General features: G+C 37.2%; 1 protein-coding gene across 1 annotated transcript; it reads right to left on the bottom strand.

Moving 5' to 3' along the window:
• Window positions 1-694: 694 nt before the first annotated feature.
• draxina (dorsal inhibitory axon guidance protein a) lies at window positions 695-25,072 on the bottom strand (the record flags this gene model as incomplete). The annotated part of the gene is made up of 8 exons (XM_079242018.1): window positions 695-807; window positions 2,692-2,781; window positions 3,886-3,978; window positions 6,840-6,960; window positions 12,908-13,134; window positions 13,809-14,328; window positions 23,278-23,359; window positions 24,942-25,072. The coding sequence occupies 8 exons, from the start codon at window positions 25,070-25,072 to the stop codon at window positions 695-697; spliced, it is 1,377 nt and encodes a 458-aa protein (XP_079098144.1).
• Between the last annotated feature and the right edge of the window lie 1,205 nt (window positions 25,073-26,277).

The raw sequence follows: 26,277 nt of genomic DNA, 5'->3' as shown, positions 1-26,277 counted from the left end.
CTTCCGAAACTGTAAAAGTAGTTGAAAGAAAAGCTTCAAATTATTATTATTAATATACTAAATGAATTGATGACATTAAAACACAAGTTCAGTCAATATAGAAAATAAAACTGTGGGGTTTTTTTTTTTGGTTTTTTTTTTTTTTCCATATCAGACAGCTTAAAATTAAATTACACTAACAGTATCCATAATTATGATACCAATTATCATTCAATCTGTGGGAAATCTTCAAATGAAATGCCATGACAAGTAAACTTTTAAGGAAATCTGATCAAACAATTTTATGTATGACACTGCAAGTTTTAAGAGCTGGTGGGTTGGTTCATGTTTGGAAAGCCCGTCTTCCAGTAGAAACACTGTAAAGAACTAAATTTAACCAAAACAGACAGATTGTGCCGTGTAACAGTTAATGAAGTGCTTAAAGATGATGGTGTGATGGATCAGGACGCATGGCTCAAACCTTAATGAAGCAATCAAACATAACTTTCAGTTTATGTGCTGGACATTTTGGGTTGAATGACCAGATGTTCACATCTAAATGAGTAAAATTGCAGGTGCAGGGCTGATTAAAATGGAAAAAAACTATGCCACCAACTTTAAGCACTTGGTCTGTTAGCTTTGTTATGGCTGCACAACAATCTTTATCTGAGTGATCATGGAGTCATTCTTCATGCTTTGCTCTTCTTCATCAACCTTATATAGTGATGAAGCCTCCTTGGTCACTGCTGACCGACTCTGGTACCACGCAGCGACCCCTCCTCCTGGTTACACGGCGCTTCCGGTGAAATTTTGCATAACAGCGGAACCCTGAAAGGTAATTGTAATAAGTATAATATCAGGAAAGTGGAATAAACCAGATGACTACAGGTTTGTAAAGTCAACTGAACCATTCGTCTCAGTTTAGCTAGCTAAGTAAAAACCATAGACTGTATATAAAGAGATGGATGGAGCCTCTGTGACGTCACCCATTGGTTTCTGAAGAGCTGAATTGAAGCTCAGTGGGTGGTTTCTACCGTTGCCATGTTGGCAGCGTCATGCGCGTCGTCTCGCCCGGAAAATACAAATATGGGCAAAGAAGTGGAGGTGAGAGGGCAGCCGTGCTAGTCATGGCGGATGATTGACATCGAGCGAACTCCAAGCTTTCTGTAGCTAAAAGCTAACTGAGCTAACCCCGCGAAAACGGGAGCTAACCAGCTAATGGAGGTAAGCGGGTCAAAGCTAAGTCACATTGTTAACCGGCTAAAAACTGCGGTTGTTTTACGTTCTTCTTACTTGAAGCCGGAGATTGGTACCTGTCAATCGAAAGGACACGCCCCTAAATTTGCCAAACTTCGAGATTAAATTACTTTAAAATGAGCGAGTTAGAAAAAAATTCTCTCCCCCCACAGTTGTCATGAAGGTAAACCTGACCTATAAACCGAAAATGGATTTTTGAACCAGACTGTAAACATGTTTATTTCTGCAGTAAAGTTGGCCTTTTTAACATGGGAGTCTATGGGGATTTGCTCTGTTTTGGAGCCCCTAGTGGATGAAGGGGCAACTGCAGTTTTATGCACTTCCGCATAGGCTTCACTTTTAACCGCCGGAGGTAGCCGCTTGGTAAAAACACAGCAATGAGTTTTCTTTGTATTGTTCATTGTAAGTTACAGAGATGATAGGGAGGGTCAACATTAATGTGTCTGTGGACCACAAATCAATGCACTGTAACAGTACTGCCATAACTCCTCTGATTCTGTGATGCCAGCATGTGACTTGAAAGTACACACCAGCACATAATGAAGTAATCTTTTTATTCATAACCACCAAAAAAGGAGACGAGCAAAAGTCATCAGAGGGCACAACAGAGGAAGGCATAACAAGTATGGTATGGTTTCTGTGTGAAAGGCATTAAGACTAATCAGAAGAGGTCTATATCCTTGGCAAAGCTATTTACCTATGTAGTCAATAATAAGCTGACAGCAGGGTGAACAACAATGCAGCTATTCATTTGGCCTAGGGGCAACTTGTGTGTCATACCTGGCAACCTGCTGAATTACAGTAGAGTGTTACCGTTTGAATAGATTTATAGAAATTTGAACATGAGGTCACACCAAATTTAGGAATTGCTGGTTTGATTAGAGAAATGAAAAATAATCTATTAACTTTAAGTAGCATAACCTGCTGGATTGTCAACCTCATTATGCTAATAACCTGATGAGTCAGTGGCTGAGCCAACGAGCTGCTAAGCTCACGCTACAAATGCCCTGCTGGGACAGCATCTAATCTAATGTCAAACCATCTTCTGGTTGCTTTGCAAATTTAGCTTTCACTCTCAGCTGTCCTAATTTTGTTCGTTTTATTGTATAATTCTAAATCAACACTGTGAAATTCCTGCAAATTATAGTGTTTCCCCGCTGCAACACACCTGACCCCAAATCAATAGTTCATTGATAGGCAGGTGCAGAAGATGGCAAAAAGTTGTTGGAGAACCTTTTTATTTAAATCAAGTGTGTTGTACCTGGAAAATCAGTCTTGACAGTGTTTTAACAGCTTCTGCTCATTACTTTACCACCAGTGTGAGATGAGGAGACATAATAGAAATGCATCACTGCACATGAGATGACTTGCCAATTTTGACTGATTGACATGATAGGAAAAACAAAAAACTGAATCATGTCAAGAAATAATATAGTCTTTGTTCATCTCACTCACCTTCCTCACACATGCAGTCATCATAGCATTTGTTGTTGAGCCCCCTGTTGTGAGGTTTGCACTCATGTTGTCTCAGGTCGCAGCAAGATCCTTGTTCAGAAAAACATATGTTGGTATTTTTTGACAGAACTTGTGGATTACTGGTAAATGCTGTCTGCATGCAGTCATGGTAAAAAAATAAAAAAAGAAGTACAAGCTCTTTCTGTTCTGAGATTTCATATAGTATATTAAAAAATAGAAGGAAAAAGTATTATATTACACTTCATTAGGTGTGGTTGTAGCACTTCGGCCTCACAACAAGAAGGTAACTGCTTCAAGCCTTGTAATTACAGCTGAGAGGAGGGTCAAACAGGACTTTTCTGTGTGGAGTTTTTCTCAGGGACTGGGTTCTCTCTGGATACTGCAACTTCCTCCCACCACCATCCAAAGACATGAATGTTGGGAAAACTGGTTATTCTAAATTATCTTTGGGAGTTACTATGAAGTGGCCCTGCAATGGACTGGCAACCAGTCTCGGCTGTCTCTCCCCTGCTTCCCTACAACCCTGAACTGGACTAAGCAGTATAGTATATGAATTAACTAAGTCAAACTAAAAATTCACTCGTTTAACTAATCATTTTATTACAGTCACTTCATTATGTCAACAATGTGGTCACTGTCACTCAGAGTTTGTGAGAGATTGTGAATGTTTTATAACATACGCTATCAGATGGATGATGCTGTAGTTACCTTGTTTTCACCACACTGGCTATGTTTTGGTTTAAAGTATTTAGTGTAAAACAACTGAGGTTTTGCTTTCAGGTCAGTGCTGTCTCTTCTCCATGGAGAAGAGACAGCAGCAGTTGTCTTAGAGAATTTTTGGTTTTTCACATGTTGGCCTTCAATTTGAGGAGAATTACAAGGTCATTATGAAACATTGTGGAGTCCAACAGTGAGAATGATTGTTTACAAGTGGAAAACATTCAAAATTGTTGCCAGTCTGCCTAGGAAGCTTAAATATAATAAGTTGATCATAAATAATAATTCTATCCTGACACAACTGTCCTTATAAATGAAAGAAAATGTATTGTCCTTTTCATGACATGACAGTTTGCATTTCCTACAATCCATTTTGATGATGTGGAAGAACTGGAATTACATGTGACTTGAATGATTAATTTTAGGTAAACTTAGAAGTGTTTAATTTATACCAACCTGGGAGACAGTCGAGGTGGTGGTCACAGGGTTCGATTGCGTCGGTATCTGCAGTCACGTTTCCACTGCTGAGGTTCTTACTTCTCCTCTTGTCTGCAGCACGAAAATTAATTCAGCACAACAGTTTATTACCAGAGACATTTGATCAATACACAACAACAACAATGCTTTGTCATAAAATTTGCTGCAGGTATTTCAAGTCTCTTAAAAAGACTATGAAGCACCAGCTGATGTTTTTGTGAGAATACACGTACGCTATAAAAAATGTACAATATTATCCATCTAAATTTTGAAATAGTTGTAAATTGGAGTTAAAGCACATTTTTCTCATGTAGTTAGGTAGTCACAGTCAGGGGTGTTGCTACTGACAAACTGTATACAGTTAATGTACCAACACACACCCATACAGACACTCTCACTCACATACACCTTGAATGCAGTTGGTAGCTGACTTAATGAAAATCCCAGTCCTAACAAATGTGTTTATACAGGATGGTGCTTCTGGGTTAATGCAGGAAAAATAAGCTGCACAAACCATTTTCAGCCAAGATTTACCGTCTTCAAGGAAAAGAGTCCAAACGGACTAATGTTTACGCAAATGTGTTCAGTAATTTAATGAGATTTCATTTAAATTTTAATTGGTTAAATTAATCAGCTTCACTAGACAAAAGTAGCAAGAAACCCATTTTGTGTGTGTTCTTTAACACTATGGATGAGATCTACTAAGATCCCAATTTGCAAATATTAATTTGCGTTTGCAATCTAGACTTTTGCGCATGGTGCTGAATGATGGTTTGGGGATGATTTATTAAGAATTATTTTGTAAATTGGTGACAGGTATTGGAGTGTTGGAGACCTACTTAAGTCAGGGTTTTGTACGTTTGGTTTGCAGCATGGCGAATTTTGAAAAAGACCATGATCTACAGCAAAGAAACTCTGTATGGGAGTAAATTAATGAAAAAGTTAATGCTGTCGGTGCAACGATGCAAATGGCGGTTGAAGTAAAAAGGCAGTAAAAAGATATTTGAAGCTGAAGAAAAGAAAATGCTTACAGGCATACAATAAAATGTCTGCAAATAAAACATGAGGGTGTGCAGCATGTAGGGGACATGTACTGTCACTTTAAAAAAAAAAAACATGAATGAATAAAGCATTCTGTTGCTTCTAATGAAGGACTTTTCTTTTTCTTTTTTTTTTTTAATTAGGAATTTAAACTGGCCACCCACAAGCCAGCTGTATAAAACACACCAGGTCACAACTTGGAGAAGAGAAAACTGTTTTTCAAAATAAAAGAATCCTGCAGTGACCCGAGATGTTTTACTACAACATTAATTATGCTTTTAGCATCAAAAGCAACTCAGGAACCGCAAAGCAGAATCAAGCAGTCTGCTGGTTAATGGTCTATTTCATTTGATTGTGTGGCCTGTGTGCTGATGTCGCTACACTTTCCTATTCATATCAGTATTCACAACGCTACAACACACACACACACACACACACACACAAACCTCATAATTATATCATTATTATAATATTTATTATTTTGGAGTAATTTTATTACTGCTGTGAGGCCACAGTGCTAACCACTGTGCCACCGTGCAGTGGTTAGCACTGTGGCCTCACAGCAAGAAGGTCACTGGTTCAATCCTTGGCTGGTTTGGTCAGTGGCCTTTCTGTGTGGAGTTTGCATGTTCTCCCCGTGTATGTGTGGGTTCTCTCCGGGTACTCCGGCTTCCTCCCACCATCCAAAGACATGCATGTTAGGTTAATTGGTTACTCTAAATTGCCCCGAGGAATGAGTGTGAGCGTGAGTGGTTGTTCGTCTCTCTGTGTGTCCCTGCGATGGACTGGCGAGCTGTCCAGGGTGTACCCTGCCTGTCGCCCAAAGCCAGCTGGGATAGGCTCCAGCTTCCGCGCGACCCTGAATTGGATCAAGCGGTTCAGAAAATGAATGAAAAAGGAAAATGAATGAATAATTTTATTTAGTGAGTGAAATATTACATTTTTGAGCCTTTGATGTTCAGGTCACAGTTTTGCAAAATGACAATTAAGTAGAAATTCTGTTAAATCCCTGTGGAAATAAAATTGGAATCATACTATTTGTCTGATGTTATTTCATTTGATGGCATGCTTACAATCATTAAGCACACTCCAAGAGCCATCATCACCCTGCAGCCTACTGGCTTTCTTTGTTTGGTTGTTATAGTTTTTTTTATAATGTTTAAGTTTTAAAAAAATGATCTTGAGCCTAAATAGGCTGACATCTCTGCCTTATTTTGTTTAACTTTTATAACTTATATTTTTTATGGTACAGTGACTTGGCTTCCCCTCTAGTTAGAGATTTCTTTCAAGATCCCAAACCCCTTGAGCGTGAGTTTTGATCTCGAATTTACAACAAGCTCGCAATTCATACACTGATAGAAGCCAAACACAACCGGCAAATATTCAGTATCTGGGTGATCGATTTTCCATACTAATGGGTCTTTCTGTGTTTTCTGTGAACTTTTATGTGTAAAGGAAGTGACAGAAAGATGTTGCCAGATGGTACTAAAATAAAGTTAAATGAAAAAAAAAGATGCCCAATAATAATTATTCCAAAATGAATTGGATTAATAGTTAGTAATTATGAGCATCTGTGTTTAGCAGCCTTGACTTTGAGCAAATGGTGTCATAAAATAATAATGGCAAAAATAGATTCAATGGAAGCAGAATACAGTTTTGTACAGCATAAAACATCTAAATAATCAGTTTTAGAAAGGTTTCCTGATGGTGAAGGTCATTGCACCTTTAGAGATGTTAATGGGGCTGTGTACTCCTAGGTCTTATCATTATAAATTATGAGATTATGTGACATAATTAGGCTTTATTAATAGCTTAGCTCAGGTTTTAGCCTAAAATCTGCTTTAAAACAAAAGCAATATTGCATTATATACATTGCATGTTATTCTACTAACCCTTCTTCCTAGCAGATGGCCAGGTGTCTGCAGGTTTCATGTCTTCATAGTCTGTCCAGTCAAAGAGTGCCATGTCCAGTGTTGGCATCACCTCCCCTTGTCCTTGTCCTCGTCCAGACCTCTGGAAATGAAACTTAAGTTAGCCTTGCAGCTTACAAAAAAGTTTTTATTCGAAGCTATTTCAAGTTCATTTTAAGTCCAAAACTGCTCATCTTTCTTAGGAATTTATCAAGACTGTAACAACTATTATCTACTGTAATTTCCTTTTCTTTGTTTCCTTGTTTTAATTTTAAATTAAAGAAGGATTTAATGGATTTAAAGAAAAATTATATCAGGTGATGAAGACATGTGAAGATCAGTTCTGTAATTTATTTTTTTCTTATCTCATGTTCTGCAACTCCAGTTAAACTGCAGTAGGGAAGACACAGTCGGATCTGGTCATTGTTATTTACAATAACAGAAATTCAGGGGGGTTTTAAATGAAGGAAACTGTTTAGTGACCAGGAGCGGCAATGCTTCACTGATTCATAAAATGTCCTCAGAGAGGCAACAGAAATAAAAAGCTATAAAATGGGGGGGGGAGTAAAGAAATAGATTATTTCCAAAGAAAATAACTGTTCTCAGACCAGCATTGAAAAAAAAACTTCCATCTGTGTTGTTGATGTTTTCACAGTTTACAGATTGAAATTTACAGTTCATTAACCACAACCTCGAGCTTTATGTCTCATCATTGAAGACAGCAGGAGACTGCTGCCTGCAGGTGATTAATGCTCTATAATAGTTGTTGTCCAATTTCTGTGCCAAATGTTTGATTCAGTGATTTTATTTCAAATTCAAATCAGTCATCATTTTTTCCCTTTTCTTGTATGTGAAATTAAGAAAAGATATAAAAGCCATTTTTAAAACTGTAAACTACAACCCGTCTTCAAGGGTAAGTTGATTGAAATGTCTGTGAAATGTTCACTCATGTTCATTCATGTCACTGATGTGCTATTTTTTAAAAGGGGTTTCTGTAATAAAAAAAAAAAAAAAATCCAGTCTGAGACCAAACTATGCTTGATTTGAGAAAGATGACAAATTTGAGAAAAAAATCCTTCACAAATGAAAAATTTCTTAAAAATCTTAATTTTTCCCCTTACATTCTCTAACAGAACACTTCATTTGGTGGTAAGGATAAAATGGTAATCAGTCATATTAAATTCAACAAAATCATAGCAAAGAGATAGCACCCATTTGACCTCAAAACCGAGCAAAAAATAGCTGGAGAAATAAAGAACAGTTTTAAAAAATATTGTCACCGCAAGAGTAACACACCACACTTCAAAAATACATGTTTTTTTTATTGTTCTATTCTGTAAAGAACTCAAGAAAACTTTTTATTTGTTCGTCCAGGGGCTTTTTCTTTTATATAATGTAAGCAGAAATGTTTTTATCTTTATTGTACATTTTAGGATTTTTAATGATTCAATAAAATCATATGACAGCCTCAGCTACAAGTCAACAACCCTCAAACCAGAAGGTAAAATCATCACTGTTTCAGTCTTTCAAATTGTATAATAAAATATATTAAAAATGTCATCCTGGGTGTTTTTCAAGCTGAAATCGAATATTTAAACAGTTTATAGTGACAGAACACTTTCTGGTCAAAATGCTAGACGTGGCTGTATCATATATTATTATTAATATTGTCAAATAAAAAATCTTTGTACAATCCACATTCCTCCGAGCTATCCAATACAGAAAAGGAGATAATATTTACCCACATTTCATACATGTACAGGACCAACCTCTGGTTTTTGTTGCTGCTGTGATTTTTTTAAGTATAGCTCCATATTTTTTTCAGCCTCTAACAGAAATAGTAATATATTAAACTTGCATCCGTCAAATAAATATACCCAACAAGAAATATGACAGAAAAACAAACAAAAAGGATTCCTATAAGCCTTTCCACCTCATAACTGATGTTATGTTTGTCATTTAAAGACCACAGTGAATGAAGCAGCTACATGATGTACTCTTCACCATGGGCCTTTGTGATATGAAAAAAAAAGACATAACCTTTGAATGTGCTTCTTGTCTGTATGCCTTCATTCACAGATGCCACATTTGCACACTTTTTGGGAAGACACGTCTTCTCCACTAACTGTTATATTTGCCCTGATTGTCCTGTTTTATAAGTTTTTCTGTTTGTCTACAAAGTTCAGTGTTGAATGTTGACGGGATGAGACAAAATTATCTTTCTAGTTTTCCATACGGAGCCAGTTGTCGGACAGTTTTTGACCAATTTGTTTTTTTAAATACAAGACTGATAAAAATAGAATTTACACCTTTATAAAATGCTGTTATTCAGATAAGTTTACTACAGCAAAAAAAAACCTCCCTCACATTGAGGAAAACAAATATTTTACATTATAACGAATCATGTAAAAAAAAAAAAGAAAAAAAAAAAGAAAAAATGAACTCCTAATGGAGGCAACTCCATACCAGTTTCCTTTCACCCTCAGGAAATAAGCTATTGGAAATATCGTCGATTGGATTAATAGCAAGGTGCTACCTTTTTCTGCTTTGCTCCTCATAAACCATCAACAGAAAATTGAACATTAAGAAGCCTCACACACGACTTATTCCAGTAAACACGTGCCTGTAGAAGCCCACCAGTTTGTCTGAATGTGCTCCAAAAATATCTGGTTTCACTGCAAAGAAAAAAAATCTGATCTTGTGCAACCTCACAGTAGATGAACTCAAGACAAATAAATAGACCAGCCAGGAAATCACACAGCAGCAATGTCCATCCATCCATCCATCCATCCATCCATCCATCTTTCCTTCCATCCATCCATCTTTCCTTCCATCCATCCATCCATCCTTCCATCCATCTTTCCTTCCATCCATCCATCCATCCATCCATCCATCCATCTTTCCTTCCATCCATCCATCTATCCATCCATCCATCCATCCATCCATCTTTCCTTCCATCCATCCATTTATCCATCCATCCATCCATCCATCTTTCCTTCCATCCATCCATCCATCCATCTTTCCTTCCATCCATCCATGTTTCCTTCCATCCATATCCATCCATCTTTCCTTCCATCCATCCATCCATCCATCCATCCATCTTTCCTTCCATCCATCCATCCATCCATCTTTCCTTCCATCCATCCATCCATCCATCCATCCATCCATCCATCTTTCCTTCCTTCCATCCTTCCATCATCCATCCATCCATCCATCCATCCATCCATATGATGGTGGTTCTTTGGCTATTATTCCTTGAAAAGTATACTCAGTATTAGCACTTTTTCTGAAAATAACCTCTTTATTCATTCATTCATTCATTCATATTCAAGACTACTTAATCCGATTAAGGGTCGCAAGGAATCTGGAGGCTATTCCAGCAGTTATTGGGCGAGAGGCATGGTACACCCTGGACATGTTCCCAGTCCATCGTAGGGCGTTACAGGGTCGTTTTGGAATAATAAATCCTAATTAATGGTCTAAGGGTCTAAGGACAGAGTAACATTTCTGTGACTTGACTTTGTACAATCCAAAATATATTCCAACTTCAAAGAACATTTCATTCATTCATTCATTTTCCGAAGGGTCGCGGGGAAGCTGGAGCCTATCCCAGCTGGCTTTGGGCGACAGGCAGGGTACACCCTGGACAGCTCGCCAGTCAATCGCAGGGCCACACAGAGAGAGACGAACAACCACTCACGCTCACACTCATTCCTAGGGGCAATTTAGAGTAACCAATTAACCTATCATGCATGTGTTTGGATGGTGGGAGGAAGCTGGAGTACCCGGAGAGAACCCACGCATACACGGGGAGAACATGCAAACTCCACACAGAAAGGCCACTGACCAAACCAGCCAAGGATCGAACCAGTGACCTTCTTGCTAACCACTGTTCCACCGTGCAGCCCTCAAAGAACATTTGATTAGCAAAAAAAGAGTTACAAACCACTGTTGAAAAATTAAATGTAGCTTTTTACTTTACAGTAAAAAGAATCGAAAATGTTTTGGCCCATAGGAAATAGAATTTCTAAGGAAAAGGTTGAGGTTGAAAAAAGAAAATCCAGGTTCCTTTGTTGTTGTAATTACAATACAGCTCTGTCTCCAGGTAAAATATTAAATATATTTGGCACCTAGTAACTCTGTCAAAAAGGTCTATTTCAGTGGAAGCTTTGTTTCACAATAACCATTTGTGTCACATTTGCTTGTTTTGTCATCAGTCAGAGACCACTCAAGTAAAAAGAGAAAGGGATTTTTATTTGCATTTATCTAATAAATGTGTAATCCAAGGATTTGAAAAAAAATTTACCTTATAAAACCGATTGTGACACATTTTATACACACATTTTCTAGGACACAATGAATCACTTTATGGTAAAAAGCTTTCCTCAAAATCCTGTTAAATACAATCTAAATACAATACTAGTCTGCTGCCACATAATAAATAAAAGGAAACCAGGTGACTATGTTATAATAGGTATGCAAATTTTTATTAAATTTTTTTAAAGGGCCAAATCAAGACCCCATGTTCAAAGAAACTTGACTTCACTTCTCATTTCTTCATTTGTCAGCCCTTAAAGGGATGGGCTTGAAAATAACCACAAGGTGGGACACAATATGGTGATCACATTTTGTCAAAAACTCTAGCAAATACTGATGCATCAGATTTAAAATGCAGCAGTCCACCTGCGGATGTCAAAGACCTTAACGGTGGAGATGCACACTTGACTGCTAATTAGCAAGCATTAATTTGATCTTTGACCAAGTTATAAATATTTTAAAGTGACTTTAGGGTTACACATGTCAAACTACTTGGTTAAACAAAGAAGAAAATTGGAGTTTGAGTTAAAAGGACAATTTAATAAGATAATCCATCAAAATAATTTTTCTGCATTACCAGATTAGCAGATCCTGAGTCCCATCTCCTCTGTGATGAATTCATAAATTAAAAAAAATAACAGCCTGAACTCAAAAACCACATGTGCAGCTGAAAGACATGGTTTCTAAGTTAAGCTGGATGGCGCAAAAAAGAAGATCTTTATATCTTTTACCAAGATATTTTGTTAAATCTTTCTGTCATGTTTATCCTTTATAATGTCTCTTTTCACACGTGTACTTATAGTATCTACAACAGAATATAAAAAAGTCATTCATGCAAATGAGTTTAGTCATCAGTCCAGCCCTTCCTCCCTCCTAAACCATGCAGCTCTCTAACAACTTTATTGCAGCTAGAAGGGTTGTTTTGGAGCATTTGCTAAGTTAGTAATGAGCGTCTCATATGATTGTGGGAGATCCCTTAACAATCAAACATAACACTGAATAGTAATTAAACTACTGGCAGCAATGACTAGTAGGATGTCACTATCACAGAATCCCAAAGCATCCCAATAAAGAAGATAAATACTGTTATAGCTGGTTTCATTTGAGATCATTCAACACATTTAAGGGGAACGATGTAAATTTGTTTGCAACATCACTAAGCAGGAAGCATCCTGTGGGTCTGCAGCACAAAACAATAGCCTTACCTTGCATGTGATTGCACCATGTAAAGAGTTTTTTTTTTATTTACCTAATTTCACCAGATGCTATTTAAGTGTCATTAGGGGTAGATGAGATAGGTGGGCAGTGGAGCCTGATTTACCCTGCTGATTTTCAATAGCATGCACCCCCAATCGAAAAAAAAAAAAAGGTAGTCTTTGCTAACATATTTTGTCCCAGCATGGTTTATAACAAGGGAACAAGAAGGTGGTCACAGAAAATATGCTGATGCACTCAGAAACCTGGAGATGTAGTTGGTTTATATGGAAGTCATATCAATTAAACACACTGTGACCAAGAACCGGTGAAGTTGGACTGCTGGAGGACATTTTTCACAAGTAGTGCTTTCAGGTTCCCATTGTAGAGAGTGCCTTTTCTCAGATGAGCTTAGAGGTTTGAAGCAGCATAACAGCAGTAATGGGGCCTATTTTCCCTCTACTTCCCCCCACACTGGCATCACTCTGAGGCATGACACAGACTGCCTTTAATAAGCTCTCCACTTTCGCTGGGGTTACCTGGGGTTTGGTGGAGGCTGGGGGCAGTGTTGGGGGATGCCCGTTCATCACCGTGGTAACCATGGAGGAGCCAGATCCAAAGACACTAATGACGGGGGAGGGGGTTTCACTGGGTGGGGTCAGGCCAAGAGAGGGGGAGGTGGATGATGAGGACAAGGAGGGGGGTGGATCCTCGAATTGGTTGCTGTCCTTGGATGCAGAGCTCAGCTCAGGTGCTGGATGAAACCCTGGACAGATGCAGAGATTTAATGTTTTTTATTTCAATTACAAAATCTGAACAAGCACTATTCACATAACATTTTTAATCTGTTCCTCACTATTGTCCACACTTACTTTCTGCTGGTCCTTCATTTCTCCCTTGTTTTCTTTGCTCCTTAGTGGATCATTGTTGCATTATCAGCCCAGTTGTATTTTTCTTTTTTTTTGGTTTCCTTCTATCTGTCATGGTGTCTGAACTTCATTTGTTCAATAATCGATTTTTGCTGTTTAGAAAAGTGGCGTCAGAATTTATTTCAGACTATTGTTTTGGGTCAAAGCCAATAGATACCCACAAGAGAAAAAGTCTTTTGTGATCCTGTGGAAATGATCTCTAATTGAAATATTGATTTTAGCCCTTCACTGTCCCTCATTAAACCACAGGCATGAAACAGACAGCTGTGGTGCAGTCTACATTATGACTCCTATCAGCAGAAATAGTGGCATAAACAATGTTTTTGGTCTACTGAAGATTGAAGTTGAAGCAATAATAGCAGTGACTCAGTATACTACCCAACAAAAAGGGATTTTGTGTGATTATAAAAGTTTCTTCTGTGAGACAAAAAAAAATTTTTTTAAGGAACCAGAAACCACTGCCGCAAAGCAGGGAATCTGCTGTTCATGTGTAGACATAATCAAAGCTCACCTTTTCTGTGGCGTCCCTTGTCACGTCGATTTGCTTGTCTCTTGTGCTCAAAGTGATGCCCATGCCCACTCCCATGTCCATGCCCCCTTCCCTTACGTGTCCCCAGAAGCTGGTTTTCACGGCCCTCAAATGGACTCTTCATACCCATTCGAGCTCTGTCTCTCTCCCTGCTAGGGCCCATCTCAACTCTCACAGGGCTCAAACTCTCCAGGCCAGTCCCATCATCCTCTGGCCTGGCCAGGGGATGTAGGGCTCGATGAGAGAGAAGCACAGCTCCAACTTTGGCAGGCCGGACCCTCTGGCTTCCTTGCTCCCCAATGTCCCTGCTATAACCATGACTTTGCAGAGCTTGTGGAGGATACTGTAGGGCATTGCTGCCACCCGCTGAAGTCTGTCCTTTTTTCCGTCTGCCTTGAGGAGCTCCGGGCTCAGCGCTGTGTGACAGTGCCAGGATGGCAAACAGGAGGACCGTCAGCAGAGTCCAGGAGAAAGTCATTATCTGTCCCGCACAGCGCACCACCTGCTGGAAGGTAAAACCATATCAGAATATTGGACATTTAATGACAACAAACAACAATGTTAAGTAGATTTTTTTTAAACAGTGGAAGTAAATCAAGAGGAACCTGCATACTTTACTTCCAGATTGGTAAACTTGATATAGCAAGTTTACAAATGAATTACAAATAGTTCAGTACACAAACTCACTGAAGTTACATCAACAGCAAATGTAAGGATACTGGGATGTGGGGCTATCGCTTTATAAAGGGGTAGGCTCAGCTGTTCATTGTGTATTATGAGTTAATCGGGCAACATTGAACAGGCAGAATAAAATGAAGCCGATGTCAACTTTTTGCTAGAAGTATCTATCATTTCCAAAGGGATATTATACTAGGTGCTGCCTCTGATATGAAGATGAGCTTTGTTTTTGTGCTTCTTTTTTCCTATTTTCTTTGGAAAAACATCCATCAGATTAATACACATCAATTAATTTACATTTAAATACATTTATGCCTGCAAGTTTTGGTACTTATAAAGATGAACATCTTTTTTAAAATAATATTCTTTCACTCTTTAAAAGTTTTTTTTTTTTTTTTTTTTTTTTTTAAATAAAAAAGAAAATTAAAACTGATCTATTAGGATCAATACAAAGTTTGTGGACTTGACTGGATTTCCAAGAAACTTTTTTATGTTTTTAAGATGACTTTGATTTAAAAAAAATAAATAAAAAACATCGTAAAATGTAACATTTTACATTTCTAGATACCACAGATATCTGCAACCAAATTACTTCTTCGTCAAAAGAGTCCCTCCATCTTATGATGCTCTATGAGACGTGCTGAATTTTAAGATACTGTATTTTAAATACGTTCTGTAAAGTTATCACATGTAATTGATTTGTGTGCTTTTTCTTGCAAATAAACTAAAAATCAACCATCAATTGTCTCTAAGCATCTTGTCATAGATTAAACATTTTTTTATGTCCTTTTGTATGCTGTTGGCTTGGGTTATATGGACTTGTGTCTATAATACTGTTTTATTATTTAAACAAGTTTCAGATGTCTAGTTGTGCCCACACAAATTAGACAGCTGTATCCCCTTAAAGAAAGTCTAATCATTACAAAAAAAAAGGGGTAGACAAAATGGGTCCTTTGGATCAGGAACTTAGTTCAGCTTCCCCTTTGTTTCCAGCCATAGTTTACTTTTGCTTTTATTCGGTAAAATGTAGTTATTAAAAAGGGCAAGTAATGCATTGCTATACTTTCCCAAGTCAATCACATATTAGTCACCACCTGAAAAACATGAAAGACAACCCTCATATAATCATTTATACAATACATTGTAAATCATAAATGTCACAGAAAGCACAATATGCACCTATCTGAACAGAGATTTTATATACATATATATATATATATATATATATATATATATATATATATATATATATATATATATATATATATATATATATTATTCATACAATAACAAATAAATGACCATTTCTTCTGGAAAAATATGTCATACCCTCAAAGTCTGCATCTATAGTCTAACCTTGTCTATCTTTTTTTTTTTTATGGAAAAACCTAAATCTAACACCACATTAACGTGCCTTCTCTCATTCATCATCATCCTAAGTCATCAAAGATATTTCAGAGATGTGATAAAAAGATGGGCAGACACTTTTCCCTCTTCTGTATCTTCATGCCTTATATTAACCTCACCACCTCAACACTGCCTATTCTGAGGTCTGAAGAGCCCTCCAACAGCACTGCTCACGATAAAAGTCAACATATCGCTGGAGGGTGACTGAACTGAACTATGAGGTTTTCTATATCTGCATTACAGGCACAGAACCTCAGCCAATTGTAAATTAAATTGTGTGCAACCATCAAAGCGCTGAAGCGGAAACATATTTCCTTTTTTTTATTAAGGCCCACAACCTTAGGATAGGACACAGTTAAGCTCATTTCAAATTCGGATTTATTGTCAGTGAAGATTTATTTGTATTCATGATGGTATTTTCAGTGATTACATACTTAATATTTGAGAAAGCACTATATGCAAAGTGTGAGGGTAATCACAATGTTAGAATACATTAGCAAATACGCTATTGGAAGCATGTAAAACTTTCAAATTTATGCTGAATGCATTAAAAGCATATGCACTGAACTCTATGCATATCTAAAAAGCTTCTTTCTTTACTTTGTCCATTCAAACCTGGTGCAATTTAGATTTTCAAATACAAAATATAAATATTTGTCAGTGTGTAATAAACACAAATAGAAAGAAAATCATGAATATATTCAAACCCAAATTCATAAAGTTTGTGATTAACTAAAAAAATCAAAATCGAAACATGTTTGCTTCCACAGTACTACTTCACCTGATGTTTTCGGCTACACAGAAAGGCAACCCTTCAAACCTCCCCCAGCCGAAGTTTGAACCAACAACCTTCTTGCTAGTCACATGCACATCTTTGCCGTTTGTATCTGAATATATTAAACATAATTTTTATGCCATCATTTACAAAATGCCAAAAAAGACTGAAAATAAAAAGATCACAACACTGATCATCAAATACGTAGTGTCAGTGTCCTGGAGGATGCATTGCAGAGATAAGGTAACTGTTTTAACCAGCGAAACTGATGAAAATTCTGATATTTTGGGTATATAGTCTTTAATGAATATTTTTTATTTCACTGGGTGATTTTTTCCATTTGGCAGTATGCTATGATGTTAGGTATAAAGCTCTTTTGTTTGTCAGGTTTTTAGGTCACCTTTTGACTTGTGAGTGTTACTGTTATTGCAAAACTGCTTTGTTGGAGCAAGTAAACTGAAATAATTATCTGTTAACTGAAATATAACAGTTCTTTTCTGGCTTTTCTTGTCTATAAATGTTTACAGCACATAGTTTTTTTTATACTGATTTGACCACACAAGTTAGTAAAAGAGGATTTGTTTTAAAGTCCACCCAAATGAAATTTTATAAATAAATAAATAAATAAAAATCTGACTGCTTTACAAAATCTTGGACAAACACGTGTCTGGTCCAGGTTACTACATGAGTAATTTAAAGAATAAAAATGGTTGTCAAAAGCAGTTTGTTTAAAATCTTCATAATAACATATATAATAACACTGGTCCTATTTCAAAATTCGTCCAATGTAAAATGTGAAGTGGAATGCACACATCATTAGTCACATTCACATTTTGCTCTTAAGCAGCAGAAAAAACTCTAGCAAAGATCACATGACATATGATCTAAAAGATGTATCCACTGCTACAGTTGCATCTACTGTATAATGTAGCCTCACCAGAAATGGTCTCCATGCAGGGGTAGCTTTCAGAAAGCCAAAGCTAAGGAAGGGAATAAGGGACAAAAAGCTGAAGTATGCCAAATGTCGCAAGAACTGGGCCAAAAATGAGTGGCAACAGGTCTTATAAGGTGATAAATCCTCCACAGAGCCTGGGCCATCACATTACTTGAATTAGTGTGGGACCAACTTCACAGGAAACAAAACAAAAAAACAGGCAACAGAACAAAAGGTGGCCAACATCCAAGAGTACACTGGAAAGTTATTCAAGAAAAGAAATGAGAAGATTTCTAAAAAATATTTAGATAAGGTAAAAAAAAGTTATTGGATTGTTTTATATATCAATTTTCTATTTATGTTTGCATGCTTCCATGAATTGCCATTTCCCTAGAAATATAGAAATAAAGAGTAATGTAAGAGTTATATTTTTTTATAACAAACATTCTTCTCTACAGACGTACATAGTGCTGTTGTGATGCTGTGGCAGACTAGTCCTTTGTGTAAAAAGACAAACAGTGGTGCGTGGCACACAGAAAATCAATGAGCAAGAAGTATTGAGCTGTTGGTGATGGTGGGTGTATGGTTGGTCTCTGCCTGTGAGGTGGAGATGGGGGTTGTTAAGGTCTTTGCTCTTTTATCACAGTAAGTTGGGGAAAAAAAACACCATTGCGACATACATGGGATATTAGGGGTTTCTAGAAACAGGACTTTCTAGAGTCTGTTTGTTGTGTGTGTGCAGGGAAGAGAGGCTGCTGGTGATGTCGGGGGAAATTTGCAGTCCTCGTGCAGGCATCACCCAGGGGAATTGAGAGGCAGACTGTGTCGAGCTGGCCTCTGGGAGTTCAACAAGCTGTGCAGTTTGCAAACAAGAGTGTGAGGCTAGCTGATGAGGTGAGATCTTTGTCTCCAAAATGGGCTCTTGGAGTGTGGAAGGGGTGGGTTATCAGCTGTGTCACACACACTGTGCTAAGCTGGGACTGCAATTTGTCTGTTTGACACATGAAAGTGTGCTGGGTGTGGATTTCTGGCCCCCGGTTAAAAGGGGGAACAAACAAAACATTTCAACTTAATTGTGTGATTTTCTAAAGAGAGCATATCTTGTGAGTGCTCATGTATTTACCAAAGGGATGGTATTGACATTTGACATTTTGGGTTGTGTGTAACCAGTTCACATCTTATTTGGAAGATGGGGAAACCAAACATCAGTTGGGACAGTGCACGCCACGAATAATGTTTGACTTATTGGCAAATCTCCAATGAAGTTCCCTTCAGCATCAAATAAAAAATCTGTCATGGGGCATGTCTGGAACCACAGTGAGCATCTTTCTGACGTTCAATTTTTTGTGCATAACACACCACTTGGCATTACTAGACTACATCTATGTGTTTTTTTTCAGTCTTTCGTCTCTGATCAGGGAGATGTGGAAACCAAAATGAATTCTTCCTTTATTTTCCTTAACATCAAGAGGAGATTACTTCAACTGAATAAGAAAATATGCAGTGCAATTAATAACTAATGTAAGCCTGTAGTGTAAAACAGCAACTGCACCTTTGTCACTTTGCTTCTGCTGCATAAAACGAAACTGTACCACTTTTGTATTTGCTTGATATTTTGTCTTTTACAAACAGGAAATGTCAATGAGAAAGTTTTATAGGTGCATTAAGGGTTGAAATGTTTTAGTGAATAACTTCTCTTATTCAGGTGACAGAAATCCAATGACAAACCCATTTCTTGCAGAAACAGGCTCAGAGCTGCAACATCACCTGAACCAGAGATAAAAAAGCAGAAAGTGAACAACAATAAGGGGCTTGGAAAAAAGAATTTTCCCAATACAAAAGAAAGATGTGACACCTCCATAGAAAAATAAGGCCTGAGGCCTGAATAGACCTGTCAAGTGAAAGGGAAGGCGGCTAAGTATCTCAGCACAGCAGCACTGCGTTTTCCTCTCTCACTTTCATGTGTTGCTAACAGGTGGCCTTTTGAGGAGATGCAGGGAAAGGACAATAATGGAGCACTCTGGGTGGCATTCTAGGTTTTAAGCAAAGTCTCTTGTGTTTGATAAACAACCAGAGAGTCCTAGGAGCTTTCTGCTATTATACATAGCTGTTTGTTCAAGGTAGCTCACAGCAGGACCAGCCTCTGCTCTGTGGTGATATGAAACCAAGCGGGTGGCTTGACAGGTTTCATCTCAGGAGATAATCCAACACTCGAGTTGAAATATGTGTATAGCAACAGGGACGAAAATAGAAAAATGATCAAATTATGCTTAGAATTAAGATTTTAGGGCATTAAGAGATTTTAAAGAGTTACACTCCTTAAAATCCGTTGGTGGAGTTTAACATTAGCCAGTTAGTTTATCACAAAGGTTCTGTCCATTTTACTTTTATTTATTTTCTGCATTTATTGGTGGAAAAAGTTTAGAAGTAATCTATAAGGTTGTTGTTTTTCTATGTATAGTTACACATACAATTCTAAAGAAGGTTAGCTTCCATTGAATTGAAGTCATGATAAATTATACTTAGATGTCTTTTTTCTCCCCAAAAACTAAGTTTAAGGATGCCAAATTTCATCATGAACAACTAAATGCTTGCACAACAAATGTTTAAAATATATTTTGATGTTAAGAATCTAAATTGTGCAATAGTCACGTCTATTTCAATTCTTGTTTTTGCCTTTGATGTCATGTACAAATATTTCTACCATCCATCACAGCATTGTCATGTTCCATGGCACTTCAGGTAACACCCCCGAGTGTGAGTCCTTTCTTTAACTTTAAACTTAACAGCGACTTAATTTAATTTTTTTCTTTTTATTTAATGCCGGGATATGTTATATTGGAAAACAGTGCTTCTATCTGTCTACATATATATATATATATATATATATATATATATATATATATATATATATATATATATGTGTGTGTGTATATATATATATATATATATATATATATATATATATATATATATATATATATATATATATATATATATATATATATATATGTATGTATATATATATATATATATATATATATATATATATGTGTGTGTGTGTGTGTATATATATATATATATATATATATATATATATATATATATATATATATATATATATATATATATATATATATATATGTGTATATATATATATATATATATATATATACTATATATTGGCATTGTAATATTGTGTTTATGGATGCCTGAGTACTAAAGGAAATTGTGTACTGTAATAATAAAAGTGAGAAAAGCTTGAAATCAATCATGTCTCTTGGAAGCTAGGGAAGAGAAGCTGAAATTGTGTTTCAGTCATTTACATTGGTAGCAAACACAATATATGTATGAATGTGTGCATAGCAGGAGCTTTTTATAAGCACAGTGGACGATGTGAGACGGCCACCAGGGAGACATGAATCACAGTAGAGTGTGTAAGTGTAAAATGATTGGTAATCTTGCAAGAAATCGCAAAAGGGGCACTATTGGAGCGCTAGATGATTAAGTTCTGATGAGATCAGAGACCTCTCTCCAGTCAGTGAACAACTGGACAGTCCCTTAAGCGATGCGGTGCTTCAGCGACACACTTGTTATAAAAATACACTTAAAGAGCCCGAACCTAGCTCCATAGCTGAGATGAGGAAGGTTAGAGAGGAAAGCCAACGAGGTGGAACAGGAGGCCACCCTGGTATTAAACTGCTTCATGTGTGCATCTTTCAGCTTCACCTGCTGTGACACCAAACCTCCAGGAGCCATCTGTTCCTGTTGTTTTATCTCTCATAGCAACCAGCAAGGCCATAAGGATCCAGCAAACAAAGACTCCAGAAACAAGCTGTTGAAGCAGAGCTGTCATGTCAGATAGGCCACCTTCACATGCAGCAATTCAAAAATATTCTCTTGCTGATTAATGCCAGAAATACTCAGTCGATCTTATTGAACATGAAAGAACAAGATATTCATAAACCAACGATTATTCAGGCTTTTGAACGTACGCTCAATTTGCAAATTTATTACAAGCCGTCAAAATGAGTCCTCAGGTTACTTTGGGAGTATGTGACTGCACAAGAAAACAATATCTCTTTTGTGTTGATTGGTTCAAGTGAATACTTTAAAAAGATTTGACAGAAAATGAAAAGGAAAATACATTATTAAATATTTTAATCAAAAAGTAAAATACAGCAACTGAATATCTGCTATATTTGATAATGTCTCTGTGTTATAGAATAATATTTCAGAATCTTTGATTCAGACACTTATAAAGAGTTAAAGCCACTAAATGCACTAAATGCTTGTCAATAAAACGATAACAGCAAACATACGTAAATATCAGTTCCTCCTAATGCCTCTGCACACAACCATAATCATGCTCAAGTGTATTGGCACTCATTAAAGAAAAGCCAAAATTTACAATATTCACTCAAGTAACTGGAAACTGGCAAAAGTAACAATAAATAAAAATTTGCTAAATTCTAATTTAATGAAACAAGAAAATGCTTTTGAACTGTGGTTGAAAAGAAAAATACAAAAAAAAAAAAAACTAAACAAAATTGTCCAAGATAATTTGAAGCACTTTGCTGACGAGCAGTGGACCAGCTGGTACAGAAGTTTGATTGTTACAGAATACACCTAACTGCAATGACTGCCTCAAAAATAGTCCTTTTTTAGTCTTATCATGATTGCTTTTTTAAAAAAAATTCTGTTGAACCACAATTAAAAAGAACTGTCATGGTTTTATTAACTTTTTATTTTTAAGTGTTTTGTTGCTGTTAATTTAAACTAATTTCAGTGACAGCTGTATTTTTTTTCCCTTATTTAATAGGAGGGTGCCAGTACTTGAGCACGACTGTATCTGCCAAGCTGCAGTTAAGGCCATAAAACTCAATTTCCTCAGGGGCCAGTACCACTGACTTCAGCAATATATTAGTGCTTTGTCTCCCAAATCCTTTATAAACAATATAAGCGGGATTCACACATTGACTGGGAGGATTTTTGCGTTTAAGTGTGTGTTAGATGGCGATGGTCATAGGAAGCTGCACAGGGTGATAAAAAGGGGGAAAAAAAAGACAAGAGGCCATAAGGAATGTCCATCTGTCAGTAATTGGGCAGGGAGCAGTGAGGCACAAAGTGATGGGGTAGTAATTTGGTCGCAGGTACCACAGATGGACAAGACCAGAACATTGTGTCTGAAGCAGAGAAACATCAGCAGTATCTTACATATCTGGCCTTCATCACCCATTTAATGACACTTCTGGGCTGTTACGAGCAATGTATGCACACAAATGCACACCCGCAGCAGGGAAACCTCCTTCAGACACCCACATAGAGGCATGTTCCAAAAATGCTGTGACACACAAGCAGCCCCATGAAGCACAGAGAGAGACATCCCACTGAGAGCAACGAGAAAGAGAGAGACAAAGGGGAGGAGGAGGAGGAGGAGGGAGGGAGAAAATTGAGAAAAAAAGTAGAAAATAAAATGTAATGCAGAGAGAGAGAGAGAGACAGAGAGGGGAGTAAGAAAGGAAAGACATAGAAGATTTATGCCCTCTAAATTTTTACAAATCTTTCATGGCAGATAAGAGCACCAGCACACTCCCATCAAAAAAGCCAAAGCTTTTGGATTTTGCGACCGGCAACAAAACTTGCCGTCAACTAACCTCCCAAAATGTGGACATCTGGGTCCGTCTGCGGACATTCCACATGGGAACAGTTTGACCCATCAGCGGGAGGGAAACACTCCTGTTTAGAGATGATTTAGTGAAGCATGCAAACTAATTATATGAACCTAAAGTTCCTCCTCTCCCCCACCTCCCCCTCTTCCTCCTTTTGTGGCACTAAGAAGCACTGACTGCTTGCCAATGTTAAGAAAGTCCCAATCAAACAGATGCAACCACGGCCAAAAACATTTATCCCAAGTTTCACACCATGGTGGAGGAGAAGGATGGATGTTGGCCAGTCATTTCATTTGGGATTTAATAAATGAAGAGATCTGGCTCTTCTGCAAAAAGAGAAATTCACCAAAGAAACGATCTATGAATCTTTTGAGGGTAATTTTCCTACATTAAAACTTGTAAACTGGATTTCAGTTTAATTAGTCATCCTCAGCTAAATTTAATTTCCATATATGCTTTAGCAAGTATAATCATCACCTCAACATGTCAGCATGGCTTTAAAAAAAAAAAAAAGATTTGATAGAAAACCATGCACTGGACTGGTGACCTGTCCAGAGGGACCCCTGCCTCTCGCCTAATGATTGCTGGGATAGCTTAACTGCGACCCACTTGGACTAAGCGGTTAAAAAATTAATGAAAGAATGAATAATTGAAAGCAACTTTGTAAAGTTAAGCATTTACCTGCTCTTAATATGTTCAGCTCACTTCCTGAATCTGAGTCTTTTTTTGTTTCGGCTTGAGGTTGACACTCTGGGGTCCCTCCCTTCTGTCTGACACCTCCCTGCTGATAGACTTGCTATTAATTAACATGAACTCATAATTGCAGTTGAGAAAATTGCACCTTTCCAGCATATTTTCACTTTTAATTGCCTGGTGTCACACTGACTCTCTTCTCTCGCTGTCTCTTTCTCACATACACTTTCACATTAGCCTCAGAGTGCAGGGACCAACAATGAGCTGTCAGGAAGAGATAATCTCCCATCATTTCTGATTCTCCTCACTATTTATCCAAGAAATTCCTTTGTGATGCTGCTCTGATTTTTTACAAGCGTGACAGCAAGTAACAAAGCCATCACCGAACTTATACTGATTGTCTAGTCCAATCTGCTTTACTGATATCAAACCAAATCTAACTGGATGTGTGCAACCACTTGCTATCCCCCAACAATTGGAGTTTGACTTTATCAGTAAAATTCCCTTTTATTCTATCAATGAAACTGAGAGGGAATCATCTTATTAATGGAGTTATTAACTTGTGACATTATTCAAATATGATACTGATGCGTTTTTACGCACATGCAGTGATTAAACGGTCGAATAGGGACTATCGATTGTTTGGAACAAGGGCAAAATGATCATTTATAGATGTTTCTGAGTTTGCAGCAGCACAACAGTGGAGAATGTAATCTGCGGAGGAACATAAAATGCCAATAAATTGCGCTGAGAAAGTGCCAACAAAAAAGGACAAACTAGTCTGTGCATCACTCAAACGCCACAAGAAACCATATTGGTCGATATAAAATCAGGTTTATAGAACTCCAGTAAAAGGAAAATGTCTTACTTGATCGTTGTTTTCCTCTGATACGGTTTGATCAGATGAGCTTTTTGGCTTCAGACAGGACAAAAGCGCACCGCAGCAACAGCAGTACCTCTGTGGTTCGCTCCTCTGGATGTGCCGAGCATCCGGATTCTCCTCCGCTTCATATGAACAGAGACGCCAGCTTCCAATGCGCGCTCCCGAGTTGCGCGTCAGCGACAGGACTGGACGAGGCTCGCGCATGCAGGTGCAGGAAAAGGTGTACCAGCGCTGGACATCGGGATGGAGTCTCTTCTAAATAGCATTTCGATAAATCAGGTGATGATATCGTCAGGAACTGATTACAGTTTTAAAATATAAGCTTATAAGTATAATAACACATAGTTGAAACAAGAGTAAGGGATAAACAAAACAAAACTTACAGGGTGTTCATGTTTTTGTAAATATTAAACTAGCTATACTTTTTATTTTGTTTCCGTAATCGCCACCTAGTAAATAATTGAGGTCCCCCACTTTTTTTTCTTTTTTTTGGGGGGGGTGGGGGGGGGGGGGGGGGGTGGAGGGGGGTCTTTTAAGACATATCTACAATTAATTGGCTACTGATGATTTATTAGGTAGCAATTCAACAAAAACATATTTGTGTCTAATCGTCATATAACAGATAAAGTTTAAAAAGCCATCATTTCTATATTTTAAATAAACTAAGAAAGTTAAAGTGAACATATGGTGCTGATTTTTATTGACAAGAAAAAAATTCAAGAACTCAAAGAATTCAAAGAAGTCAAAAACTTCTTTGTTAATCTTGCAAAAAAAAGAGAGACTTTCTACATGTCGTTAAATAAGAGGAAACGCCCACGAAGATTGACTGATTGATTGATTGATTGATTGATTGATTGATTGATTATTTCAGCGCTATGCACATCAATGTGGTCAACTGAGTAGACACTACAAAATACTATATAAAATAAATCTAAACAATTAAAAAGTGTCAATTAGATATTAGTGTTTATTTTAAAGAGTTACTTGATGAGTTATGATCCAATATGTGATCAACTATAAATGCAAAATTTATGTACTTTTAAAGAGAAGAATTACCCATCATTAGAAAATCCATTCATAGCAATTGTTTATTCAGTCTATGATAAATGAATAAAAGTGCTAATGACAGTAATAATAAATGTGTTCACTTTATTAAATAAAGGTCAGTTTACACTGACTGTTTGTTAGTTTGCTCTCTCATGGTGGTACGGTGGCAGAGTCTCATGGTGGCACTGCAGGCGAACGCTCTGGTCCAACCCTTTGGTCTAGCCATATTTTAGCTGTTTTAGGAAAAGCTAAACTTACTCTTTATGACCTGTCGTTGACTTCTGCTTTCATCTGCCATCTCAGTAACTTGTGTTTAACTCTTTTGCTTCAACATGACAATCTAAGCACAGACAAACTTTTGT

Source organism: Telmatherina bonti (assembly GCF_933228915.1).
Source record: "Telmatherina bonti genome assembly, chromosome: 6".
Classification (NCBI taxonomy): domain Eukaryota; kingdom Metazoa; phylum Chordata; class Actinopteri; order Atheriniformes; family Telmatherinidae; genus Telmatherina; species Telmatherina bonti.
This window is presented reverse-complemented; position numbering and strand designations above follow the sequence as displayed.